A 23,121-nucleotide genomic window follows, 5' to 3' on the forward strand; every position below is an offset into this window, starting at 1 on the left:
TAAGTTAAATAAAATTTAAATTACACCTCTTAGTTTTACTAGCCAAATGCTTTGTGGCAGATGTCACTGGTGGCTACCATATTGGAGGACACCCATTCAGAGAACCACCGTCAGGACTAAGGCTCAAGCAACAGCTAGCCAGAACCTTGTATTGTACTTCCCACCAGACACTCAATTGCACCTTTTATATGAGCTCACAGTTAGTGCTAGGTGGCGCCACAGTAGCTTCTCTTCCTGGCGTTCGCCTGTTACTCTGTTGCCGGCTTGGAGAGCAGACATGTAAATTATGTAAATGTAACTCTAAGAGTGGCCCTTGTGTTCTGGTGAAGAAGGAACAGCAGAGCAAGTTTGTTGTTCTTTTTGTAGCCTTTACATTGACTGCTCGGTCTTTTTTTTTTTTTTTTTTTTTTTTTTTTTTTTGAACCTAATTGAAGGTTCTCACATTTTTCCTGAAGGTAAGGTGCAGACATGCTCTTAGATTATAGTAATTTCATTTCTACTTTCCAGATAGGGGGAGAATGCCTGAGGGTGTTACTTTAAAAGAGTCCATAGAAGAATATAGCTTGGCGAGTGTTTACAAACAACTCTCGAACAGCATTCCCCTTCCACTCCCATCCCTCCCCAGAGGGAATTCTCTACCACACTGATTTGTAGCAATGGCAGTTAGTTGACCTGTTCTTGAACCTTATGTAGTATTTACTCGTTTCTGTGGGTCTTCTTTGCCTCGCATACTGCTTTTTATCCAGGCTGTGTTTACTGTAGTCCTTTGTTTTAGTATTGTATTTAGTACTGTTGAAAAGATGCCAGACTTCCTTAATCGGCCAATCTGCTGCGGATAGGCATTTGTGTAACATTCAGTTTGGGACTATTACAAGTAGCACTGCTGTGGACATTATCCTGTGCCTGTTGGAGAATATTTGCCTACCTGTTTCTGCGGGAACACACTTTAAGAATGGAATATTAGATCAAAAGGTGTACGTGTTTTCAGTATGAATAAATACTGTCAAATTGCTATTGAGAGCCCCCCAGCGGTGGTTCAGCTTTCTGGGTGTACACCTTCAGTCACCCTGGTGTCTCCATTTTCTTGTTTGGGGCGTTCTGATAGGCATGTAGTGATGCCGCATCATGGTCTCGCTTTGCATTTCCTCGATGATTACCGAGGTTAAGTCATTTTCATATTTAGTCTCTTGTGTTTAGCGTCAGCTAAAATTATTTATCCATTTCTCTATTAGCTGCCTTTTAAAAAGCATCTTTATTGAGATACAATTTTCTTACCATAAACTTCAGTCTCTTAAAGTATATGTTTTGCTGGTTTTCAGTATATCCGGAGTGCAGTCATCCTCACCATTAGTTTCCAGAGATCATTTTATGACTGGGGAAAAAACCCATATCCGTTAGTAAAGACTCGCTAGTCCTCTGCTCTCAACCTTGAGCAACTACTAACCGCCTTCCTGTCTTTGTGGGTTCCTCTGTGCTGGAATTTCATACTTGGGATGATGCAATACCTGCTCCTTTTAGATACTTTTTTAAACTTTATTTTATATGCATTGGTGTCAGATCTTCTGGAACTGGAGTTACAGTTGTGAGTTGTCATGTAGGTGCTAGGGATTGAACCTGGGTCCTCTGGAAGAGCAGCCAGTGCTCTTAACTGCTGAGCTCTATCTCCAGCCCCTACCTGCCCCTTTGAACTGGCTTGAGTTAGCATAATGCTTTCAAGGTCCATCCATGTTGTAGTGTGCATTACTGACCGCAGCACTGAATTCCTTTTTGTGGCCAGACCACATTTTGTGTATGCAGTCATTTTAAAGATTTTGGATAATACTGTTAGGAAATTTTTATTCAAAATTTTTATTTAGTTAGTTTTGGTTTTTCAAGACAAGATTTCTCTGTTTTGTCCTGGCTGTCCTGGAACTTATTCTGTAGACCAGGCTGGCCTCAAACTCACAGAGATCCTCCTGAGTGCTGGGATTAAAGGTGTGTGCCATCCCCGATCGGCTTTATTCAGGTTTTTGTCTGGATTTCACCTATTTTCATTTCTTTCATTGTGTACTTAGAACTGGGTTTAACACTGAGGATCTGACAGACTCTCCAGTGGCTGGCCCATTTTACATCCTCACAGCGGGCAACTCTTCTCCACCTGCTTGCCAGCACTTGTTACTGTCTGTCTGTCTGTCTGTCTCTTTTAATTGTAGCTGTTCCAGTGGGTGGGGGATGCTCTCTTACTGTGTGGTTTTATAATGTTTGTGTGTGATCACACGTGTGTATGCATGCATGTGGAAAGCGGAGGTCTACCTTGGCTGATTGGTTAGAGCCGTATCTCTCCGGCACTGGTTTGACAGGCCTGCACCGCCGCCCTGTTTTTAGGTAGGCTGGCATAGTGCGGGGTCCAGGCTTGTGGGGCAAGACTCCGCCAGCAGAGCTATTTCCCCAGCCCTTACTGTCCTTCGTTAGGACTGCTCGGACTTGGTTCGGATCCAGACCCTGCTGGTGTGTGCTGTGGCCTCTCAGGTGCTCATCTGAAGAGAAGGCGCCCTGCGTGTGCAATTCTCCCTTTCCCTGTTGATGAATGCTGCTGTCTGTACACACTTTTGGAAGTCTTTGCACTCTGGAAGGTCTCAGCTAGTCAGTGCTTTTCTCTGTGAGCGTCATTGTTTTTCTCTTGCTTGACCTTTGATCCGCCATCCATCTGTAGTTAATTTTTGGAGAGGCAGCCTTATTAAATGAGTCTCCTCAGCTTGCACTTTACAAGACTACTTATTTGTTTCAAGAGTAGCAGGTACTTAATCCATAGTTAAAGAGTAACTAGTATCCTGATACTAGTGGGTTGCAAAGATTTACCAGGTAACTGCTGGTTGGGAGCTGAGCTTCCGTTTTGGACAGCCTCTGTCATGGGCTGGAGCTCAGAGGGTTTCATCAGCTTTAACTCAGTGCAACTTTACAGTGTTTTTTATAAATAGACAGCATCGTCCTTCACTTGCAGATAAGAGGATGGAGTCCCGGAGAGGTAAACAGACTTTACTAACCACACACATACAATCATTAATTGATAAATCCATGGCTGAAAACTATGTCAGTCCTAGCGGGGATAAGTAGCCCACATCTCTAACCCCAGCACTGGTCTTTTCCAGGCCAGTCAGCCAAGTGAGACCCTGTCTTAAAGCAAGCAAAACACCAACAACGGTCTCAGTCTACTCTAAAACTCTTATCTTTTCATTACACATTGTTAAAATCTTAAATTTCAAATTTAACCTATTTCTCCCAAAATACTGTAGGATGGTATTTGGCCCTGTAATAAGTGTCAGATGGTCCATGGAATCAGGCACATACACTTTTTGTTTTGTTTTAATTAAGATGGGTTTGAAAGAAGCAGGAGATAAATGAACAAATGAGATCTTACAAGGAACAGAAAGTGTTGAAATAGTCTTGATGCTGGGGGATGAGCTGAGGAGATTCTCGTCAGTGGATCACACTGCACCAGAGCCCAGCCTGCACAGTTCCGATACCACTTGACTATCCAGAAACCGGTTTCCAGAGCTCCCTCTGCTGGTGTCCTGGCAATAATTAAGATATCTACCTGCCCTAATTTGTGCGGGGCTCTAATGGTGTATAATAAATTTGAGAAAGAAATTAATTTCAAGGTCCATTAAAAACAGATGAAATCAATGTTTGTAGCAAATGAAATGGAAAGATAGAAAGAGTTGTTTATTTCTCTTAGAATTCAGACTAAGCTATTGGATCCTTTTTGAGTTGCAGGAAGGCTACTTCTACTTCTGATGATATTGGAAGCTTTCCATTCCAAACAAATACTTTAAACTTTGCATTGTGAGGGGGGTGGGGGATGCATGCTAGCAATCACTGGGGTCACCTTTGGAAGTTGATGATATTGCAAAAGTACTGTCCTTGGCTCTTTTTAACTAAAAGATAAACTTTTCAGGGAAGAAGCCCAAGCTTGATCTGTAAACTAGTTGGATTCTAGATAAAGTCCTAGCAGTGACAATCTAGACGCTGTATTTAGATAATTCATATTTAGATAATGTGATTATATATGGGCCCAGTTAAAAGAGAAAATTCATCCTGAGGGGTGGTTCATCTCTTCCATACATGGGCCATTCCACATCTATTGATAGCCACTTGTGACTGGGGTTTCAGGACCAGGAGTTGTGACTTCACCCTCACCACCACACCCGGACTATAACTTGTTTGTTTGGTGTGATTTCTTTTAAGACAGGATTTCTCTGCTGTGTAGCCCATCCCGGCCTCCACCTAATGGTCTCTTTTCTCAGCTCCCTGAGTGCTGACACTACAAGCATGTCCACATGCTCCGGGAAGTCCCCTTCTGCCCTTTAGAGGTGCCGTTTGAGGAGAAATCTGTTTGATATTTTGGCTTTTAGCTGTTTTGATAATACATCAAATGGAAAGCTTCCATTTAAGAGAACCAGCCATAAGGAAATTGAGGACTATATCCTGGGTTTTTATTAGCGGAACACCCTTGGAGTTAGAGATGGCTCAGTGGTTAAGAGCACAGAGTCTGTTCTCAGAGGACTGAGTTCAGTTTTCAACACCCACACCTGGCAGCTCACAACCCCTCAGTAATCCAGCTTCAGGGAATCTGATGCTCTCCTCTGGCTCCTGCAGGACCTGTACTCATGTGTATGTCATCACAGACATATACATATAGATGTAAATAGAAATAAAACTGTATCTTATTTTTCGAAACCCACCCTCAAAACTAATGGGGAACCACTGAGATGGACAAAGAATTGAATATTTAGAAAAGGCAGAAGACCCATCCATGGAGAAAGTGAAAACCACAGCTTCTTTTCAAACAGCTCTTCTCAGGATGGGACAAGCCCAGAACCATGAGTCCACTAATCAGACTGCTGTGTCCTGCCCTGGCCCTCCCTTCACGAGTCCACTAACCAGACTGCTGTGTCCTGCCCTGGCCCTCCCTTCATGAGTCTACTAACCAGACTGCTGTGTCCTGCCCTGGCCCTCCCTTCACGAGTCCACTAACCAGACTGCTGTGTCCTGCCCTGGCCCTCCCTTCATGAGTCTACTAACCAGACTGCTGTGTCCTGCCCTGGCCCTCCCTTCACGAGTCCACTAACCAGACTGCTGTGTCCTGCCCTGGGCCTCCCTTCACGGTGGTTGGGCACTGTGGCTGGATGTTGTCTGTGCCCTGGGCCCTCCCTTCACTGGGGTCCTATTTAGAGCCCTGCTCCCCCTGCCTTCCCACCCACTCCTCTCACTGGCTTTTGTGAACCAGAGGCTGACACCTTAGGTCCACATTCTCCGTCTCTGCTTGTGTCCTTCTAACGCCCCTCAGACTTGATTCCACAGTTACAGGGAACCATAATAAAGTTTAAATACAGTAAATACTGGCCCATCTCTATAATGGAGCATTACTTACTGAGCAAAAGAAAAACATCTATTTTTTTGTTGTTTAGGGCTAATATTTGTTGGGGTTTTTGGTTGTTTGTTTTGTTTTTTACTCTTTGGCTCTTTACTCCTTGGGGGTCCGCCACCCAGTTCCCAAATAAATCACATGGAGGCTTATTCTTACTTATGAATGCCCAGCCTTAGCTTGGCTTGTTTCTTGCCAGCTTTTCTTAACTTATACCGTCTGCCTTTTGCCTCTGGGCTTTTCTCTTTCTCTGTCTGTGTGTATTTACTCTGTTGTTGGTTGTGTAGCTGGGCGCTGGCCCCTGATGGCCTCCTCTCCTCCTTTTCTTGTTCCTTGATGTTTCTTCCCAGATTCCTGCTCCTACTTATTCTCTGCCTGCCAGCCCCACCAATCCTTTCCTGCCAGGCTATTGGCCAGTCAGCTCTTTTTTATGCCAATTGGGTGTTTTAGGCAGGCACAGTAACACAGCTTCACAGAGTTAAACAAATGCAGCATAACAGAATGCAGCACATCTTTGCATCATTAAACAAATGTTCCACAGCATAGACAAATGTAACACATCTTAAACTAATAGTCTACAACAGATACTAAAGTAAATAAAAAAACATTGACCCAAGAAGTAAAGTACAAGTTTACTTTGTACTGGCCTTAAGTGAACTATATTCTCGGAATGATCCTGGCTCCATTTTCAAAGTATTAAAATCATGTGTCTCTGTGAGAATATCTATAGCTTTATGTGCATATGAATGTGTATGAACTGTAATTTGCATAGCCTCAGAATTGCCCTTAAAGCTGTGTGGTCTAAAGCCAGGGATGGAGGCTCATACCTTTAACTCCAGAACTTAGGGAGCTGAGGTGGGAAGATTGCTGGCAGTTCCAGACCAGCCTGGACTACAGTATAAGACCCTGTTTCCAAAACCCAGAGAAGGACTACATTGTCTTATAGACAATCAGCCTACAAATATTAGTGCAAACTTCCTTTGTAGGGTAGTTTTGATAGTGTTAATAAATAACCTCAAGCAGAATAAAATTCCTTTCACTGCCAGGTGTGACCCAGCACAGGCAGGCCTCCCTGGTCTACAGAGTAAGATCCTGTCCCAAACAACAACAACAAAGTCACACACGAACATATTTTGGAAAAGCAGATGCAAAGTTAATTGTATTCACTTTGGGTTTTATTGGCTCTATTTCTGTTGCAGGTTGTCAGTGTTACTATGAATTTAGAAAACGTAGTTAATTTAATCCACTTCAGACCTTCCATTTAGAATTGAGTCTGCTAGGTTTGTGATTAGAGGCCCGTGCCCACCTCCTTCCTCATCCACGGCGGCCCTGACACTGCCCCCGTTGATGTTGAAGTGAGTGGTGCCCAGGGACCAAAGGTCGGAATGTGCCTCTGTCTGTTGGGATTGTTTGACATGTCATCTGCTGATCTGGGGAGGGTACCTCCCACTCTGCACCCTCTGCCCCTGCCTCTGCTTTTCATATTCAAGTATTCATTTCAAGTGTTCTTCTTACAGGTACAGGAAAATTCCCCAGGACACAGAGCTGGGCTGGAGCCTTTCTTTGACTTTATCGTTTCTATTAACGGTTCGAGATTGGTAAGTTCAGCTTTTTATGGTTTTGTGTATAGAACTTTGTGATTTTCTTCAAAGTGGAATTATTCTAAATGTCTGGGTTGGCTGTGTATCAGCTACATTTTAGAAAAATCGTGTTGGGGCTAGGGAGATTTCTCATTAGGTAAAGATGCTTGCCACAGGAGTCTCGGGGCCTGAATTCAATCCCTGCAACAAATGGAAAGGTAGAGGGAGACTGACTCCACAGAGTTTCTTCTGACCTCCACCTGCCGTGTGGAGCATGAGTGTGTGTGTGTGTGTGTGCGCGCGCGCGCGCGCGCACGCGCACGCGCACACACACACACCACCACCACCACCAAAAAAATCAGGTGTGCACGCAATCATGATATACTTACATTTTTTTGGGTTTTTTCCGTTTCGTTTTGTTTTTTTAAGACAGGGTTTCACTATGTAGCCCTGGAACTCACTCTGTAAACCAGGCTGGCCTGGATCTCACAGAGATCCACTTGTCTCTGCCTTCTGAGTGCTGGAATTAAAAGGCGTGCACCACCGACCCACATATTTAATTTTTAAAAGAATGATGCTGAGGAGTAGGAGGAGGGAGGACAGTAATCTGTGGTTGACAAGTAGAATGAATAGAAAATCTCTTAATAAAATAAAAAAATTTAAAAGAAGAATGATGCTAATGAACGTTAAAGTATCACATCGTCTTAGGGAAGTAGAATCACTCTAGATTTGTTCTTCATATATTTAAGTGTGATTTTTCTAGGCTAGTGAGAAATGGATAGGAAAGTATCACTTCCCTGTCAGGTTTCTTGATCTCAGTCCCATGATATGTAAATTTATCGGAACAACAGAAAGAGTTGTTCTCCAAAAACGGCTTTTTCTAAACTGTCTTTAGTTTACTGTTGATACAGTCCTTTGGAAAAGAAATTATGTGACTTCCACAAAGGGAATTCTCATAACAGTATCTGTTTGGCTGGCTTATTTTTATAATGGTCTTATTAAGTTTTTGCTCATAATTTGTCAGTATCTCTGACATAGTGGCCTTTGGTTATATAATGAAATATTAACATTATTTCATTCTTCCCTTTTAATTAACCTCTATTAAACAATAGAGCATATATTAGAAGGAGGGTCCAAAATTAGATTTTAAGGTCAGCACATATTTGAGATTTTTGTTTGTTTGTTTGTTTTGTTTTTTCGAGACAATGATTTTTGTGTAACAATCCTGGCTGTCCTGGAACTCCCTTTGTAGACCAGGCTGGCCCGGAACTCACAGAGATCCGCCTGCCTTGTGTGCACCACACCACCTAGCTATATTTTAGATTTTAAAAGCAGTCTTTGTAACTTTATGACAAGAGGTGCAACTTGTCATGGCATGTTTTGTTTCCAGTCACTGAGTTGCTGGGTCACTCTAGTGTTGGGTTGGTGTTCCATGGTCAGCTGTTAGAAAAGGAGTCAGCTGGCCTACCATCGAGTTCTTCATTTTCTGGCATTCTGTGGGGAGAAACATTTGAAGTTAATAAAACTTCTGCCTGATGAGTTTGTATTTATACTGATTGTTAATGAGGTGCTTAAACTGATGAATATGAGCATTATTTTTATTTTTTAAAGACTGATTTCTGTGTTTGTAGAATAAAGACAACGACACTCTCAAGGATCTACTGAAAGCCAATGTTGAAAAGCCTGTAAAAATGCTCATCTATAGTAGCAAAACCCTAGAGCTTCGGGAGACCTCAGTTACACCAAGCAACTTGTGGGGCGGCCAGGGCTTGCTGGGCGTGAGCATCCGTTTCTGCAGCTTTGATGGTGCCAACGAGAACGTTTGGCATGTGCTGGTAGGTATTGACCGTGAACTACTCCTGTGGGTGGAAACACAGTGTAGGAAGCTGGAGGGGCACTGGTCATTTCCAGGTTGGGCAAGTGTAGGGATATTATTAGGGATGGTATTGGGTTGTGCGGATATTATTAGGGATAGTATTGGATTATGTAGATATTATTATTGGCGATTGTAATAGATTATTTTGTAGAGATATTACTGGTTTTGGTTCCTGAAAATCAGCATTGCTTTTTAGATATGAATTATTTTTTAATCCAAGAAAGAGAAGCCAAAGGGTCAATAATGTAGACAGTGATAGAAATGTTTTAAGTATTAAATTTATATATTTTTTGTGGTTGGAAATTTAAAATACATATATTCTCTGGTTTCATAAATTTACGTATCTCTAATGTGGGGATATTGGGGGTTCTTCAGTCACTGTAATTAAGAACTGTCACTATGAAACTCGGAATATTGCCTTCTGTGTGTTGAGTTGGGTGTGTCTGTGTCGTCCTAGGAAGTGGAACCAAACTCCCCAGCAGCACTGGCAGGCCTGAGACCTCACAGTGATTACATCATTGGAGCTGATACTGTCATGAATGAGGTCAGTAGAACACGCCTTAGGGGGAAACGTGCAAGGTAGTTCCTGTGTTCCTTAGTAATGAGTTACGTCACATTTCCTCTCTGCTCTTTGAGTTCAAGACGTGTACATGCTTTGCTTTTAGAGTTAAAATTTCTGTTTTTGCTGATCGTGATACTTGATGCCTGAGGGTGTTAAAGGGAACATACATCTGGAAGTTGTGTCCTTAGGTGTGGCTGTGAGGGAAGCATCATGTGGTCATTGCACTGGTTCTCTGTGATGCACAGACTCCTAGTGTACCTGCAGCAAGTCTCACCTTGTCCCTCATAAGGACAGTGCTGCGGAGATCCCTCAGCTCAGCTGTGTTGTCCGGATCCTTTTTCCTGTCTCTTGATAGTGGGAGGACACACAAAGTCAAAAAATAAGGCTCCTGAGTAACCTGAAGGCAGTAACGCAGCATTTGCAGAACTTGATGAGTTCGTAGTAGGACACTGGTGAGGGCTGTGGAACTGGCCTGAGCCCTGATGTCCGGTGAGCTTGCTTGAATTACTGTGCACGTTAAATTAGACCCTGCTGGGCCAGTTGGTATTAAACAGTGATGTCGTTCGTGTCTAAGGTAGGGCCCAGAAGCCGAGTTCTTCTAGGAAGTGTCTTGGCCAATTCTGATAGGTGCCAACTTTTGATAGCCACTGTTCTCAACTACAATACCCTTAAGTGTTTCTCCTGACGGTCCGCAGTCCGAAGACCTGTTCAGCCTTATTGAGACCCACGAAGCAAAGCCCCTGAAGCTCTACGTCTACAACACGGACACAGACAACTGTCGAGAGGTGATCATCACACCCAACTCTGCGTGGGGCGGGGAAGGCAGGTAAGGCCGTTCTCGGGGTGACGTTAGGACTGCTTCATCTCAGCGGTCGGTGGTACAACGTCCAGTTTACCGTATTATAAAAGAATGCTTTTAGGGCTGGAGAGCTGGCTGCTCTCCCAGAGGTCCTGAGTTCAATTCCCAGCAACCGCAGGTGGCTCACAACCATCTATAGTGAGATCCGGTGCCCTCTTCTGGCCTGCAGGTGTACATGCAGGCAGAACACTGTATACATAATAAATAAATAAATTTAAAAAAAACGAATTTTATTTTTAAGTAACATTTTGATTTCTTTTAAAACTCATTGGAAAAAAAGAAATGATGTAGAATATTTAAATTAATAATTCAGTTTTTAAAAGCACATGCCTAGAGAGCATAGTAGCCATGTCATAGCCCGTTTGTTTTGCCTTCTCCTCCTGACCTAAGAGCTAACTCCTTTCTAATTTGAGAATTCCCGAGTGTAAGTCACAATTACAGAAGAACTTAGGCAGGGTTTGGAAACTGTACACATGTTCTCACCCCTGCTCAATTTGTAGGTTTTCTTGCTACATGGAACAAGGAAGGACTCCATATGGTCTCCATATGCTCGCAGTATTTTTATTTCACTACTTAAGGATCTTGAGTTAAATGTGGTAATTTAAACATGTTGAGTTAAATTCGCCACTAGAATTCTAAGTTGTTGAAATTGAAGAAAAGTGAGATAGGGTATCTCTCTGCATCTGACCCGCCTGTGGCAGCCTTTATCACGTTCGCACTGTCCACTGTCCAGGCTTGCAAACTCCAGATAGAAGATCTTCTCGAGGCATTCATAATTGATCCTCAGGGGCTGATGGAGCTTGGCTGGTAGATTTCTTGCCTAGGGAGCACAAGACCCTGGCTTTGGTGCCCAGCACTGCATAAAACCAGATGTTGTTCACATGCCTTTAATCCCAGCACTCAGGAAGTAGAGGCAGAAGGACCATAAGTTCAAAATCATCCTGGACCACATAAGACTATATATATTTTTAAATTGTTTTTTAATCCACTTTAGGACTGCCTCATAAACTAATTTGCAAAGAAGCTTCTGTGTACATTTGGTGGCAAATTTTTTTTCACACCAGCGTGTCCCTTTCCTGGTGTGTTTTAGTTTTCTTTCTCTTGCTGTGATAGAATACCCTGACAAAGAGCAGCCTATGGGGAGATAGCAGTTGTTCTGTCTCACAATATCAGGTTACAGTCCATCACTCTGGGGAAGTCACAGTAGCAGGAAATGAGACATCAAGTCACACACATCCATAGCAGAGAGAAAATGGATGTGCGCATGCTTAATGCTCAGCTAGCTTCCTCTATTCTTACACAGTCCGGGACCCAAGCCAAGGAATGGTGCTGCCCACAGTGGGCAGGGTCTTCCTACAGCAGGTAACAGTTTAACAGTCAAGACAGTCCCCCCCACACACACACACAGGCCAACCTGATGGGGAGAGTCCCTCATTGAGACTCTTGGCAGGGGCTGTAGGTTGTGTCAGGTTGGCAGTTAAACTAACATCACAGGGTGGAAGAGTACCCAGGTCAGATTAGTACCACAGGAGTGCTCGGTGAGCATGGAGCCAAGGGCAGGGAAGGGAGTGGGTTTGTAGACACTGAAGCCCAGCTGTGGAGGACACTGCTGGTTCTTTCTGTTCAGTGACGTTGACTGTACGCTGCTGTGTTCATACTTAGAGCCCTTCTTTTGTAAACATCTGGCTATCACTCCTTTTCTTTGAAGACTCTTCTCTTATGTGGTTTGGTACCACTTAGGGCATCTCTGGCGGCAGTCCCTGTTTGGCATTTTCTCAGGCGTGCTCTGCCTTTACACCCAGTTTCCCCGCCTCCTCCCTTCCTTCCTCAGGAGGAAGGTGTGTTCCTCAGCTGCTCGTCATCTCAAGCCTCTCTTGAGTTTGCAGCAGATCTTGCCGCCGCCGCCAGCTCCCTTCTCTGTCATCACCTAGTTATTCTGACCAGCAGGCACCTTATCAGCCAGGGTGCTGGTGCCCACCCCAGTGCTCAGAAGGCTGACATAGCAAGATTGTGAGTTCAAGACTAACCTGGACCACATAGCTTGACCCTGTTGCTCCCATCAAAGACTATCCCCCAGCAAAAGTAAAAAACAAACAAATAACAACAAAAGCTTGCTTTAAAGTGTGATTATGCCCAAAAAGCTATCATTGATCAGTATAGATGACTTAATCTTTCTTCCTCTAAATTTGAGTAAAATTATAGCTTTGACAATAAGAGAAACTGGAAGTGTAATTTGGAAGCATGAAGCATCACGGTAACAATCATATTTGGATAAGGAAGAAGTTGGCTGCTGCTCACTCCACCAGCTTTTGGTAGTAGTGGGGTCCACAGAGATAACATGTGTGCCTTAGCAGAGGAGAGAGAGAGGTTTTCATGCATGGCAACTCCAAAAGTGCCAGGTGCCTTGGGAAGTAAGAGATGTGTGGAAACAGATTGGAACCCTAAAATGTCAAAGGCCTTAAACTCCTGGTCTAGATTTGGCTTACTTTGAGCTCTGGGCTGTGATGCTATGTAAGTAAATGTTCATTGGTTCCAGTGTAGAAAGCTGTCCCACAGTAAGTCTACATTCATGTGGATTAGCACAGAAGAGGCAGCTGAAGGCCCAGGTGTAGAAGAGCAGAACTGGAAACATCTCAGTTTGAGTCACCTTCCATGATGACAGAAGGAACTTCTTTTCAGTTCTCTGTCACTTCCAAGACTGTCGGCTCTGGGTAGAAGTTGAGCAGCTGGCTGTGGCCATGTGCTGCTCTGTTGGATTGGCGGACTGGAGTGCTGCTTGATAGTCCCAGCAGCAGTGCACGCATGCATGCACACACACACACACACACACACACACACACTCCCAGCAGCAGCGCACACACAGCAGGACTCCCCCCCCCCCAGGAGGAGGAGGAGGAGGAGGAAGAGACAGGCAGACTAGAAGGAAGCAGGTGTTCCTGTCTTTCAGAAGAATGCCTCTGATGACAGTAGCTGGAAAAATGAAATTGGCATCAGATATACATATGTGGCTTGTGCTGGACTCTGCAAATAGTGTCATCATGTGGACACGTTTAGAGCTCTTCGGTGGACAGGCAGGGTGCGATTATATGGCAGGGAATTAGTAGGTGTCTGCCTAATGCTAGGACTGTTCCGGCAATGAAAAGCAAGGGCTCTGTCCTTGCCAGCCTTGATAGTCTACTGAGGGAGAGCCACAGTAAACAGTGAACGTGCCCCGTGTTGAATGGTAAGAAATGTTTGGAGAAAAATAGGAACTAAGAGTCATGTCCGGATAGACATAGTGTTACGTATGGGGTGGACCCTAGAGACCTCTGGGGAGATGGCAGAGTGGATATGCAGAGGAATACAGGATGAGGATCAGGAGTCCAGACTACATGAGACCATGTCTCAAAAAACAAAAACAGAACCAAAGGAGGGGAGCAATGCTCCTCATACATGCTTTAAAACCTCAAGGAATGCAAGTTGTGTTTTATAACAACAAGAAAAAATGTTTTTTAGCCTTGGATGTGGCATTGGCTATGGTTATCTGCACCGAATACCTACACGCCCATTTGAAGAAGGAAAGAAAATCTCCCTTCCAGGACAGATGGCCAGTACGCCCGTTACTCCTCTCAAGGATGGGTTTACGGAGGTGAGATCATTTTCCTGTGTGGTCGTTTCTGTGTGGGGAAGCATGGGGGGGGGGGGCCTGGTTGAGGCAGGCAGTGAAGAGCTGTGCATTAAGCACTGTGTTGAATTTGAGGTCCCTGTCCAGAGGGAGGTTAGGTGTGTGCTGCTGGCCTTTAGAGAACACAGGATTAGTTGTGCAAATTTGAGATCATCAGCACAGAGGGCAGTTTAGCCCAGTGATGAAATTGTCAAGGGATCATGTGGTTTGCAGGGCTTTTAACTGCTTCTTAGGAAGACGCCTGTATGGTTACATCTCCTGTCAACATGGCCACATAAAAAAATCACACACCTGAAAAGAAAATGTAAAGGCAGGGTTAGGGGTGGGTGGGTGTGTGTGTGTGTGTGTGTGTGTGTGTACGTACACGTACGTACACATAAGTACAGGTGCTGCAGGAGTCCAGAAGAGAGTTAACAGCTGGAGTTGAAGGTGTCGTGAGTTGTGAGACACATGTGCATTTGTGAGCGTGTACATAGGAGCGCATGCCCAAAGAGGCCAGAAGAGGATATTGGAGCCCTTGGAGCTGGAGTCCCTTGCGGTTGTAAACTGCCCAGTGTGGGTGGGAACCGAGCTTGGGTTGTCTGCGAGTGCTCGCGGCCCCTGCTGCCATCTCTCCAGACCCCGCCATATTGCTTAATTCTCCTTCCCCAGTTCCGAGGAAGTGCAGCCACTGAGAAGTTCCTGTCCTTACTCCCCGTGCCTTCGAGGCCCAGGGCCAGAGCCCGGGTGTTCCATGTTTGATTCTGCCACCCTCTCTTCCACCCTGACTGGGGCCTGCTGCCCAGAGGGGTTAGTATGTGGAGACCATGGTGTCATGTAGCAGCCAGGGAGGGCAGAGTGCAGTCATGAGAACGTCAGAGGTGACATGAATACAGGACTCCTGAAAGGTGGCGGTGAGAGAGGAGCAGAGACATCGAGGAGTCACAAATCTCGAGACTGGAGAAAGGAATCATGGGGCTAAGGTTCCAGCTGGTTTCTCAACTACTGTATAAGTAACCCCCCTCCCCCTTTTTTCCCTAGGTCCAGCTGTCCTCAGTTAGTCCCCCGTCTTTGTCAGCCCCGGGAACTGCAGGGATAGAGCAGAGTCTGTCTGGACTGTCTATTAGCTCAGCTCCACCGGCTGTCAGCAGTGTTCTCAGTACAGGTATGTAGAGCTGTGCTTGGCAGCAGCTGCCCTGGCTCCAGGCTTCCATAGAGGCTTCAGGAGGAGGGCCAGTGTGCTCTGCGTTCACAGACAGCTGTCTGTTAAAACACACTAGCCAGGATGGGCATCCACACAGACGCCGCATTTCCCTAGCCTCTGCACGGTACATCCTGAGCTGCTGCTGTTACCGACAGATCCTGTGATGGCTGGGAGCCACTGTGTAGGTGCTGGGAGCCAAGCCCAGGTCCTCTGCAATAACAACAGGTGCTCTTAACCACCGAGCCATCTTTCCAGCCCCTATCTTAACTTTCTTAAAGCCAAGATTGAAGACAGAACTCTCTGTTGTATGTCACCACTTAGCTGACACACTAGCAGCAGTGTGGTCCAGAAAAGAGGTGGTTCCTAGAACTCTTGCCAGTGCTCTGGCTAGACGGTCTTTTTCTTCGTCTTTATTTTCTCTTTGCCTCCTCCCTACCCCTCTTCCCCTTCCTGCATGTCTCCAGTTTCTTCAGGAAAGCACTTCATACTCGAGTAAACAAGAGCCGCGTCTGGTTGGCTCCCTCTTAGGCACAGTTCTCTCCTGTTGCCTATTTGAACATGTCTCTGTAAGGCAGCTCCGGGCCCAGCATGGCAGCCGGAGGGCCTCCACCTGGGACGCTGTGAACCAGCAGATGATGAGATAGCATAGGGTGGGAGCTGAGTCTGAACATGAGTGCATTTGTTTCAAACACACGCATGCAGCTGGAAGAGCACGCTCTACTGTGGTGTCAGCGCGCGTGTGTTGTGACTGCCGTCCCTTACGTGAGGTCGGGTGTGGAATTTCCACTTGCAGTCACGTTGGCTCTAACAAAGCTTCCTGTTTGGGATGATCTCAGATTTTGGGTTTTTAGTTAAGGTGTTCAGCGTGTATTACTATTGTTCTGGCGTCAGAAAGCCTCCCGCTTGAGTAGGTGGTAAGTGCCGGAGGTCAGGTCTTATCAGACGGCATCCCAAGGATCCCTTGTACCTGGAGACTGTTACCACAAGCCACAGTTGCTGCAGACCGGGATGTGTTGGCTGTGTGGAGCCTGCGGTTAAAGGAAGCCTAGTCACCCCCTTCACCTCGGCAAGTGTCCTTTCGTCTGCTGAGACATGTCTGCCATCGCCTCCCTCACAGACAGCCTGCACTGCTTCCCAGGGCACAGGGCTCTCCACAGCCTCACGTTTGCCTCTTGGGTCAGACAGACGTCCTGTCCGTGAGCTTCTCCAGGGGAGGGGACAGTTTCTCCCCCTCCGCAGACTGGCTCCGGTGTCTGTCAGGGCTGTCCGTTGGTGAGAGCACTGAAGGGTGACACACAGCAAAGGATGCAGCCAGTGCTTGGGCCCTGGCCATGGCAAAGGACTGGCAGTGTCCTCCTGGGTACGGTCTCATTTTCTGGAGTAAAAATGGTTTCAGATGATTTTAACGTGCTCTGTTTCAGGTGCCCCGACTGTACCGTTATTGCCACCACCAGTAAACCCATCCCTCGCTTCCGGGCCGTCAGTGAACCCAGCTACTCCATTACCAAGTAAGCGCAGGCTGGAGAGGTGTGCAGTGTGTTTGCTCCCGAACCCTTTATCTCTCCATCGTCCTGTTATCACTGCAGAGCTCTGACGGGAGGACATGTCGGGGGATCCTCAGCAGACCAGGAAACAGGTGCAGTTAGCCTGGGACTCTCTGCCACCTCACTCCTACGTGCAGTTAGAACGTCCTGATGGCTGGTCCTGTGGTTGCCCTGACTGAGGAGGCTCCTTATTTAGGTCTTGAGTAGCTCAAGTGTAGAAAGGTGTGGGTTCTCCTCAGTGTTTCTGGTGCAGACCAAGGCCCGTTGTGAGCTGATAACGATGAGATGTCCCTTGAGCGTTGAGGGTGCGTGTTGTCAGGGCCTCGCATTCCAGAGTTAGAGTTGTAGTGAGCTGCGATCTTGATGTTCTCACACAGGATGGTGTGGCAGTGTGGTGAGCTAGCTGTTAGTGTGTGGGGCTTGAGTTGATAGGATGTTCAACTTGTGCAATGTAAATCTGAGTTAGTACGCACAGGGAAGAGAGCCGGGGACGGTAAACACTGGCCACCGGAGAGCAATTCGGTTGCTGTGCTTCCTGTGTAGTTGCTACAGTAAAGGAGCTTTTCTCCAGGTACTGGACCCCTGGGCGCCATCCCTCTTGTCCAGGGTCGTAGGAGCATTATTGCTTGTTTTAACCTTTGCTGGTTGCACAGCCTAATCACCAAGATGCCAGAACAGGTTGAGCTCTGTGACATTAGTTGTTGTGTGTGTTATTCTGATGTGTTGGAGGTTTGAAGCCGGGAATACTTCTATCTGCATATGGATCTGTCTCCTTCCCTGTAAACGACTGACCTTGTGCTCTTTCTCACCTCTGCCCAGGTCTGATGCCTTTGCCAGCAGGGCTGCCTACCCTCCCCAACCTCCCCAACTTCAACCTCCCCGCCCCGCACCTCATGCCAGGGGTCGGCTTGCCGGAGCTCGGGAACCCGGGTATGTTGCATGCCTTACCCTCTTAGGACATTGCTAATAAAGACTGTATTCAGGAAAGTGAGGCCTCCAGTTTAGTCTTTTCCAGACAGAGCAAGTCAGCTTAGCAGACTTCAGCTCCTTCTAACCAGTCTTCACCTTTTTTTTTTTTGGTTTTTTTTTTTTTGTTTTTTTTTTTTTGTTTTTTTGAGACAGGGTTTCTCTGTAGCTTTGTGCCTTTCCTGGATCTCGCTCTGTAGCCCAGGCTGGCCTCGAACTCACAGAGATCCGCCTGCCTCTGCCTCCCGAGTGCTGGGATTAAAGGCGTGCGCCACCACTGCCCAGCAGTATTCACCTTTTTTATGAAGAGTAAAGAAAGAAGTCTGTGGCTCAGGCTGCCGCCTCCCCCTTCTCTCTACACCCTGACGGGGTTGGCCCCAGACAGACTCACAAAGGGGTCACTGTGCACTGACTGGTGATGTGCAAGTCACCTGCTAGAGGTGCACGAACCCCCTCTTTCCACTTTCTGTTTAAGGCTGCAGCCCACAGGGAATGCTGGGGCCTCTCTGTGCAGTCCAGGCCTGTTCTTTTTGTTTGTTTGTTTTCCCGAGACAGGGGTCTCACTGCGTGGCTGGCCTAGGCTAGCCTCAAGTGGATTATCTTCCTGTTTGAGCCTCCCAAGTGCTCAGTCGTGGGTCTACCCTAGCATGCCAGCTGACTAGTCTGTTGACAGGGTCTGTAGTAGCGACTCAGGACGGCTCCAAGTGGTCCTCAGACCTTCTGTCAGGTGAAAAGGACAGAGCAGCACCCATCTGCTCCCGCTGACCACCGGGTGTCTGCCCGTTCATGACACCGCAGTGGTCCATCCCACACATCACATACTGGTTGTCACTGTCACACGTGCGACAGATTTGCAGTTCTCACCATCTGTATACTCATCAGCCCGACACAGCCTCCTCAGCCAGGGCTGAAGAAAAGGGGCCCAGAGAACCCCAGCCACGCTCACCACCCCACACTGCCTTTCCTGGAGCCTGTATTCCTGGGCTTGTGTGTCTTTAAATGCAGCAGGCTCTAAGAGCAGGAGTCAGTTAGCAGACGTCAGCTCCTTCTAACCAGTAGTCATCTTTTTTATGGAGAAGAGGAAAGAAAGAAGTCTGTGGCCTCTCTCCTGCCAGTGGTGCTCTGGACATGCACTGTGCAGGCCGCCTGCCCTTCCCTCTCCTGCTCTGAAAATCTCAGCATCACCCACTGAGAACGGCATAAGTCATGGTCAGGCTCAGGCCTCCCCAGCTGCTCCTCCACGGCTCCTGCCTTTAGCTGGCTGTAGGAGCTGGAACTGCACTGGTACCCCGTCTGGAAGCAGGATCCTCCTCTCTCACGTCCAGCTAGCTCCTCGAGTGCCATGGGGGTGCTGCTTTCCATCAGCAGATGCCCGAAGTGCAGGGCCGCGGCACATGGCGCTTGGGGATCGGAAGCCTTTGGCCCTGGCCTCCAGTTAGAGGTCAGCAGAGCTCGTAGCTTCGGGTGCTAGATGAGGTTCAGCTAGAGGGGCTTGATAGCGACGCTCCGGGTGCCGGGAGGATTTGTGACCTCTGCTGTTTCTGTCCTAGGTCTGCCACCTCTTCCCTCCCTGCCTCCCCGAAACTTCCCTGGCATTGCACCTCTCCCCATGCCGTCTGAGTTCCTCCCGTCATTCCCCTTGGTTCCAGAGGGCTCTTCTGCAGCCAGCGCAGGGGAGCCGCTGTCTTCCCTGCCTGCCACGGGCCCACCTTCTGACCCTGTCATGACTACTGCAAAGGCAGAGGCTGCCTCCTCCTCACTCACTGTGGATATGATGTCCCCCGCTTCCAAGGTCCCCACCACTGTTGAGGACAGAGTCGGCGACTCCCCGCCAGCCATCGAGAAGCCGGTTTCTGCAGTTCCTGATGCAAAGGCTTCTGAGTCTTCTTAACTGGGAATCAATCTTCACAGTCGACGTGGTCTATTTATTTAACCACAGGATCATGTCTGGAACCGCAGACCACCATTGATTCCATACTAGTTTGTACCGTATCTGTAGGCATCCTGTACATAATTCTCGGGGGAAACTACGCAAGAGGCCAAGGGCTTGTCTCCCACCAAGTTGGGTGGAATCAGCCAGGGAGGGGTGTGAGAATGTGCTTGCATTTTAAACAACCAAAAAGAGTTGTTCTGGGTGGCTTGCGCCAGGCACCTCCTGCCATCCTGGGATGTCCATCTTTGGGAAAGAGATGGCAGGGTGCCCACTAGGTCCCTGCCCCACTGCTCTTCCTTGTGTAAGGAAATGAAATATTTGATGCCTAGTGCCCACACGCAACATTTCTTGTACTTTGTAAATTGTTTGCAAGAACACAGACCACCTCACTAAACTGTAAAAGGAAACAAGAATTGACTGTCGGTCTCTGAGTCGCATCTCAATTAAGGTTTACACAGAACTCCCCCTTGAAGATGTTTTGTTCCGGTTACACAGCACACTATTAATTGAGCATCTTTTTATTCCGCCTGTACACAGATCTTGTTCTGAACTCAGAAGTACTCAGACACCATTTTGTAGCTGCTGCTGTTGCTTTAGATGCCTGCGGTGAGATGGCATTTAAAGAGAAATAGAGGAGGTGCTGCACTTTGTAGCTACTTAACAGTATAGGGACCCCGGGAGAGCATCGTCACAGCAATAAATTACAGTGGCTTTACTTTTCTCCTGTGTTCTGTCTGCACGTGTACACATCACGTGTGCTTCCCATCTCTAAAGTCAGTTTATGGTGTGCTTTGCTAGTTCCCAAGAGATGCAAAATCCAGTGGAGTTGGCTTCCTCACTGATGTACATGCATCCGCTGGCCCCGTTTTGGAAGATGGAAGCCGTTCATTGGTGGTTGGCCTGGTGCTAGCATAGAGACACTCACTGCAGCTGTGGCCATTGCTGACACCCAACCGAAACCCAGCCCTGCTCCCAGGATGCACTTAGCCACGTGCATGCTTAAAGGTGAATGAAGAAGAAGGTCCACCAGTCCCAGCACTGGGCATCCCTGAAGTTCTCTGGCAAGCTCCAGGTTCAGTGAGAGACCCTTCTCAAAAAATAAGGTGGAGAGTGAGTGAGGGAGACCTCCAACATAGACCTCTGATCTACATGTGCACTTACACACACACGCATTAAAGAAAAAATGCAGCAGTTGTTAAAAGGCAAGTGAGCCGTTTTCAAGCTATAGAAAATGATTAACAGTAGTTCCTCCAATGAAGGGGTCTTTAACCTTAGTGAGTTTTCATTCAAAAAGGATAGCCGTGCACCATCTTCCGGAGAAAATATCAGTGAGAGCATATGAAGCCCCAGGCTCTGGGGGAGAGGGAAAGCACCCGTGGGGAGGGCGGTGGCCCAGACTGGCCCAGTAACTTCTTGAAGTGCAGAACTTGACTACTCTTCAGGAAAATATCAAACTCTTTAGTTGGCACTGGAAACCTGGGGCCATGAGCATGCTGGGTATATATATGCGTTGCCACTGACCTCCTAAGTTCTAGTAATTGGTAGGCAATGGTCGATCCTGCACTGAGTTCCAGAGCCCTGATTTAAGATATCCTGGGTAGTGTACCACTCCTGTGACAAGCCAGGAAGCTTGTTAAAGTGCCCAGTTTAAGTGTTCTCGTCACGGTGGGAGAGCTCCATGACAGCATCTGGTGGGGACAGGAGGTAGGAACACAGTGTTCTGTCACTAAGCAAATGTGCTCAGGGTCACACAAGAAAGCTAGGTCAGTAATGAGGAAGGGCATTGGATTAGGTTGAGTTACCTAAGAGATTCTCAAGTGCAACGATTTCAACACTAAAGTTCCCTTCTCCTATTAAATGAGTTTTCCGTCAGGTGGCGGTGGCGCACACCTTTAACCTCAGCACTCAGGAGGCAGAGGCAGGTAGATAACTGAGTTTGAGGCCAGCCTGGTCTACAGAGTGAGATCCAGGGCTGCCAGTGCTACACAGAGAAATTCTGTCTTGCTCCATCCGTGTGTGTTTCCACCCACCAAGGTTGTGGTGCATGATCTCAGGTGGCAGTTGGAAACCCAGCCATCAGTACTCAGAAGAAAAGCATGGCATTCCTGTGCTTATGGGATCCCATCAGAGTTTCACACAGCATCATAAAATCTGCTGACACAGAGCTATGTGGCCACCTCACTGAAGGGGGCTGAGAAATGGAGCCTTTGGTTCTGGTCCACGATTGGTGCCATCACTACATAAAGTCACAGGAAAGTCAGTGGACAGCCGGATGGACGTGCAGTGTAACCATTTGCCAATATTTGGGGAAAGGAAGACATTTGAGTGCGGAGGCACTGGGAAGGGACAGGAGGTCTGGGGGAAATGTGGCTGAGACCGCACAGGTCAGAGCCTTGAGTGAGCACACAGGCTGTCATGAATGGAGAGTAGGCTTTGTGAACAGTAGTCCAGCCTCAACTAGGAGAGTTAGCTGGGCATGGTGGTACATTCCTGAAATCCCAGAACTTGGGTGATAGAGGCAGGAAGGTCAGGAGTTCAAGGCCAACTTCCACGTACCACCCACTGGAAGAGTTAAGACAGTCTAGGATGCTTTTGTCTTTCAGTGTGTGTGGGTGCGTGTGTGCACACATGTGATCATCAGAGGCTAGCTTATAGGAATTGGTTCTCTCCTACTAAGTGAGTTCTGAAGATTGAACGCTGGTGATGAGACTTAGTGGCGAACATCTTTATCCACTGAGCCACCTTACCCTGTTGATTTTTGTCCGTTTTCTGTTTTGCCCATATTAAAAGGGGTCACTGTAAAAACAGCTGCAATTCTTAGCTTATTTAGGAAAATTCACAAGGGGTCACTGTAAAAACAGCTGCAATTCTTAGCTTATTTAGGAAAATTCACAAGACCCCTTGCATACGTTTCCCTCCACGAGCAGCTATGGCAGACAGAGTAGTCAGTTTTCTGTGGATGTAAAACCATTGTTTAGAAGGTGATCTGATGTACACACCGCATCTATGTAATAAAACAATAGCGATTGCTTCCCCTCTGGGCTGTCAACCACAGGTTTTGGCTTGGCTTACCATACCTGATGTGAATTCCCTCCTGTGAGGAAGGCCTTAAGTCCGATCAGAGCTGGTTTCACCCTAACAGCCACGCCACTGACACCAGCGGCCAGCCTTGCCCTCATGTTAGTCCGTGTAGGACCTATAGCCATGGAGGGCTGTTGGTGACAACTCTCCCAGCAGCCCTCACGGTGCTTTCAACATGGAGGGAGCTTCCGGCCCAGTCATAGTCTTATTTCTCAGTATACTTCAGCCAAAGCATGTAGTCGCCAATAAGGACTAAACGGCCTAGTTCGGGCATGTAACCAACAGGGGTGTAACAGCCTTATGGTTTGTGAGGCTTTGGGGGCCTCCCTCCCTGGCACTGGGGATTTCACCGGACAACCTTATGACTCCCGGAAGTCCCTCCCACATCCACACAGAGTGCCTTTATATAAAACTCCTTAAATCCGTCTCTCTGGCTTTCCACGTGCATTTACAAATCTGTAAGATACTC

The 23,121-nt window shown here is 47.1% G+C and overlaps 1 protein-coding gene across 1 annotated transcript in view; it reads left to right on the top strand.

Annotated features, from left to right (window-relative positions):
* The window catches only part of Gorasp2 (golgi reassembly stacking protein 2), a 29,988-nt gene extending 9,697 nt beyond the window's left edge, over positions 1 to 20,291 (top strand). Inside the window, exons 2-10 of the mRNA XM_006972407.3 lie at positions 6,922 to 7,002; positions 8,616 to 8,819; positions 9,318 to 9,404; positions 10,118 to 10,248; positions 13,777 to 13,909; positions 14,966 to 15,089; positions 16,550 to 16,636; positions 17,492 to 17,602; positions 19,189 to 20,291. Coding sequence (XP_006972469.1) covers positions 6,922 to 7,002; positions 8,616 to 8,819; positions 9,318 to 9,404; positions 10,118 to 10,248; positions 13,777 to 13,909; positions 14,966 to 15,089; positions 16,550 to 16,636; positions 17,492 to 17,602; positions 19,189 to 19,529 — 1,299 coding nt within the window. The 3' untranslated portion in view covers positions 19,530 to 20,291. The remainder of the gene's footprint in view (positions 1 to 6,921; positions 7,003 to 8,615; positions 8,820 to 9,317; positions 9,405 to 10,117; positions 10,249 to 13,776; positions 13,910 to 14,965; positions 15,090 to 16,549; positions 16,637 to 17,491; positions 17,603 to 19,188) is intronic.
* The last annotated feature ends 2,830 nt before the right edge of the window (positions 20,292 to 23,121 follow it).

The sequence above is a fragment of the Peromyscus maniculatus genome, chromosome 4, assembly GCF_049852395.1.
Source record: "Peromyscus maniculatus bairdii isolate BWxNUB_F1_BW_parent chromosome 4, HU_Pman_BW_mat_3.1, whole genome shotgun sequence".
NCBI classification, from domain to species: Eukaryota; Metazoa; Chordata; class Mammalia; order Rodentia; family Cricetidae; genus Peromyscus; species Peromyscus maniculatus.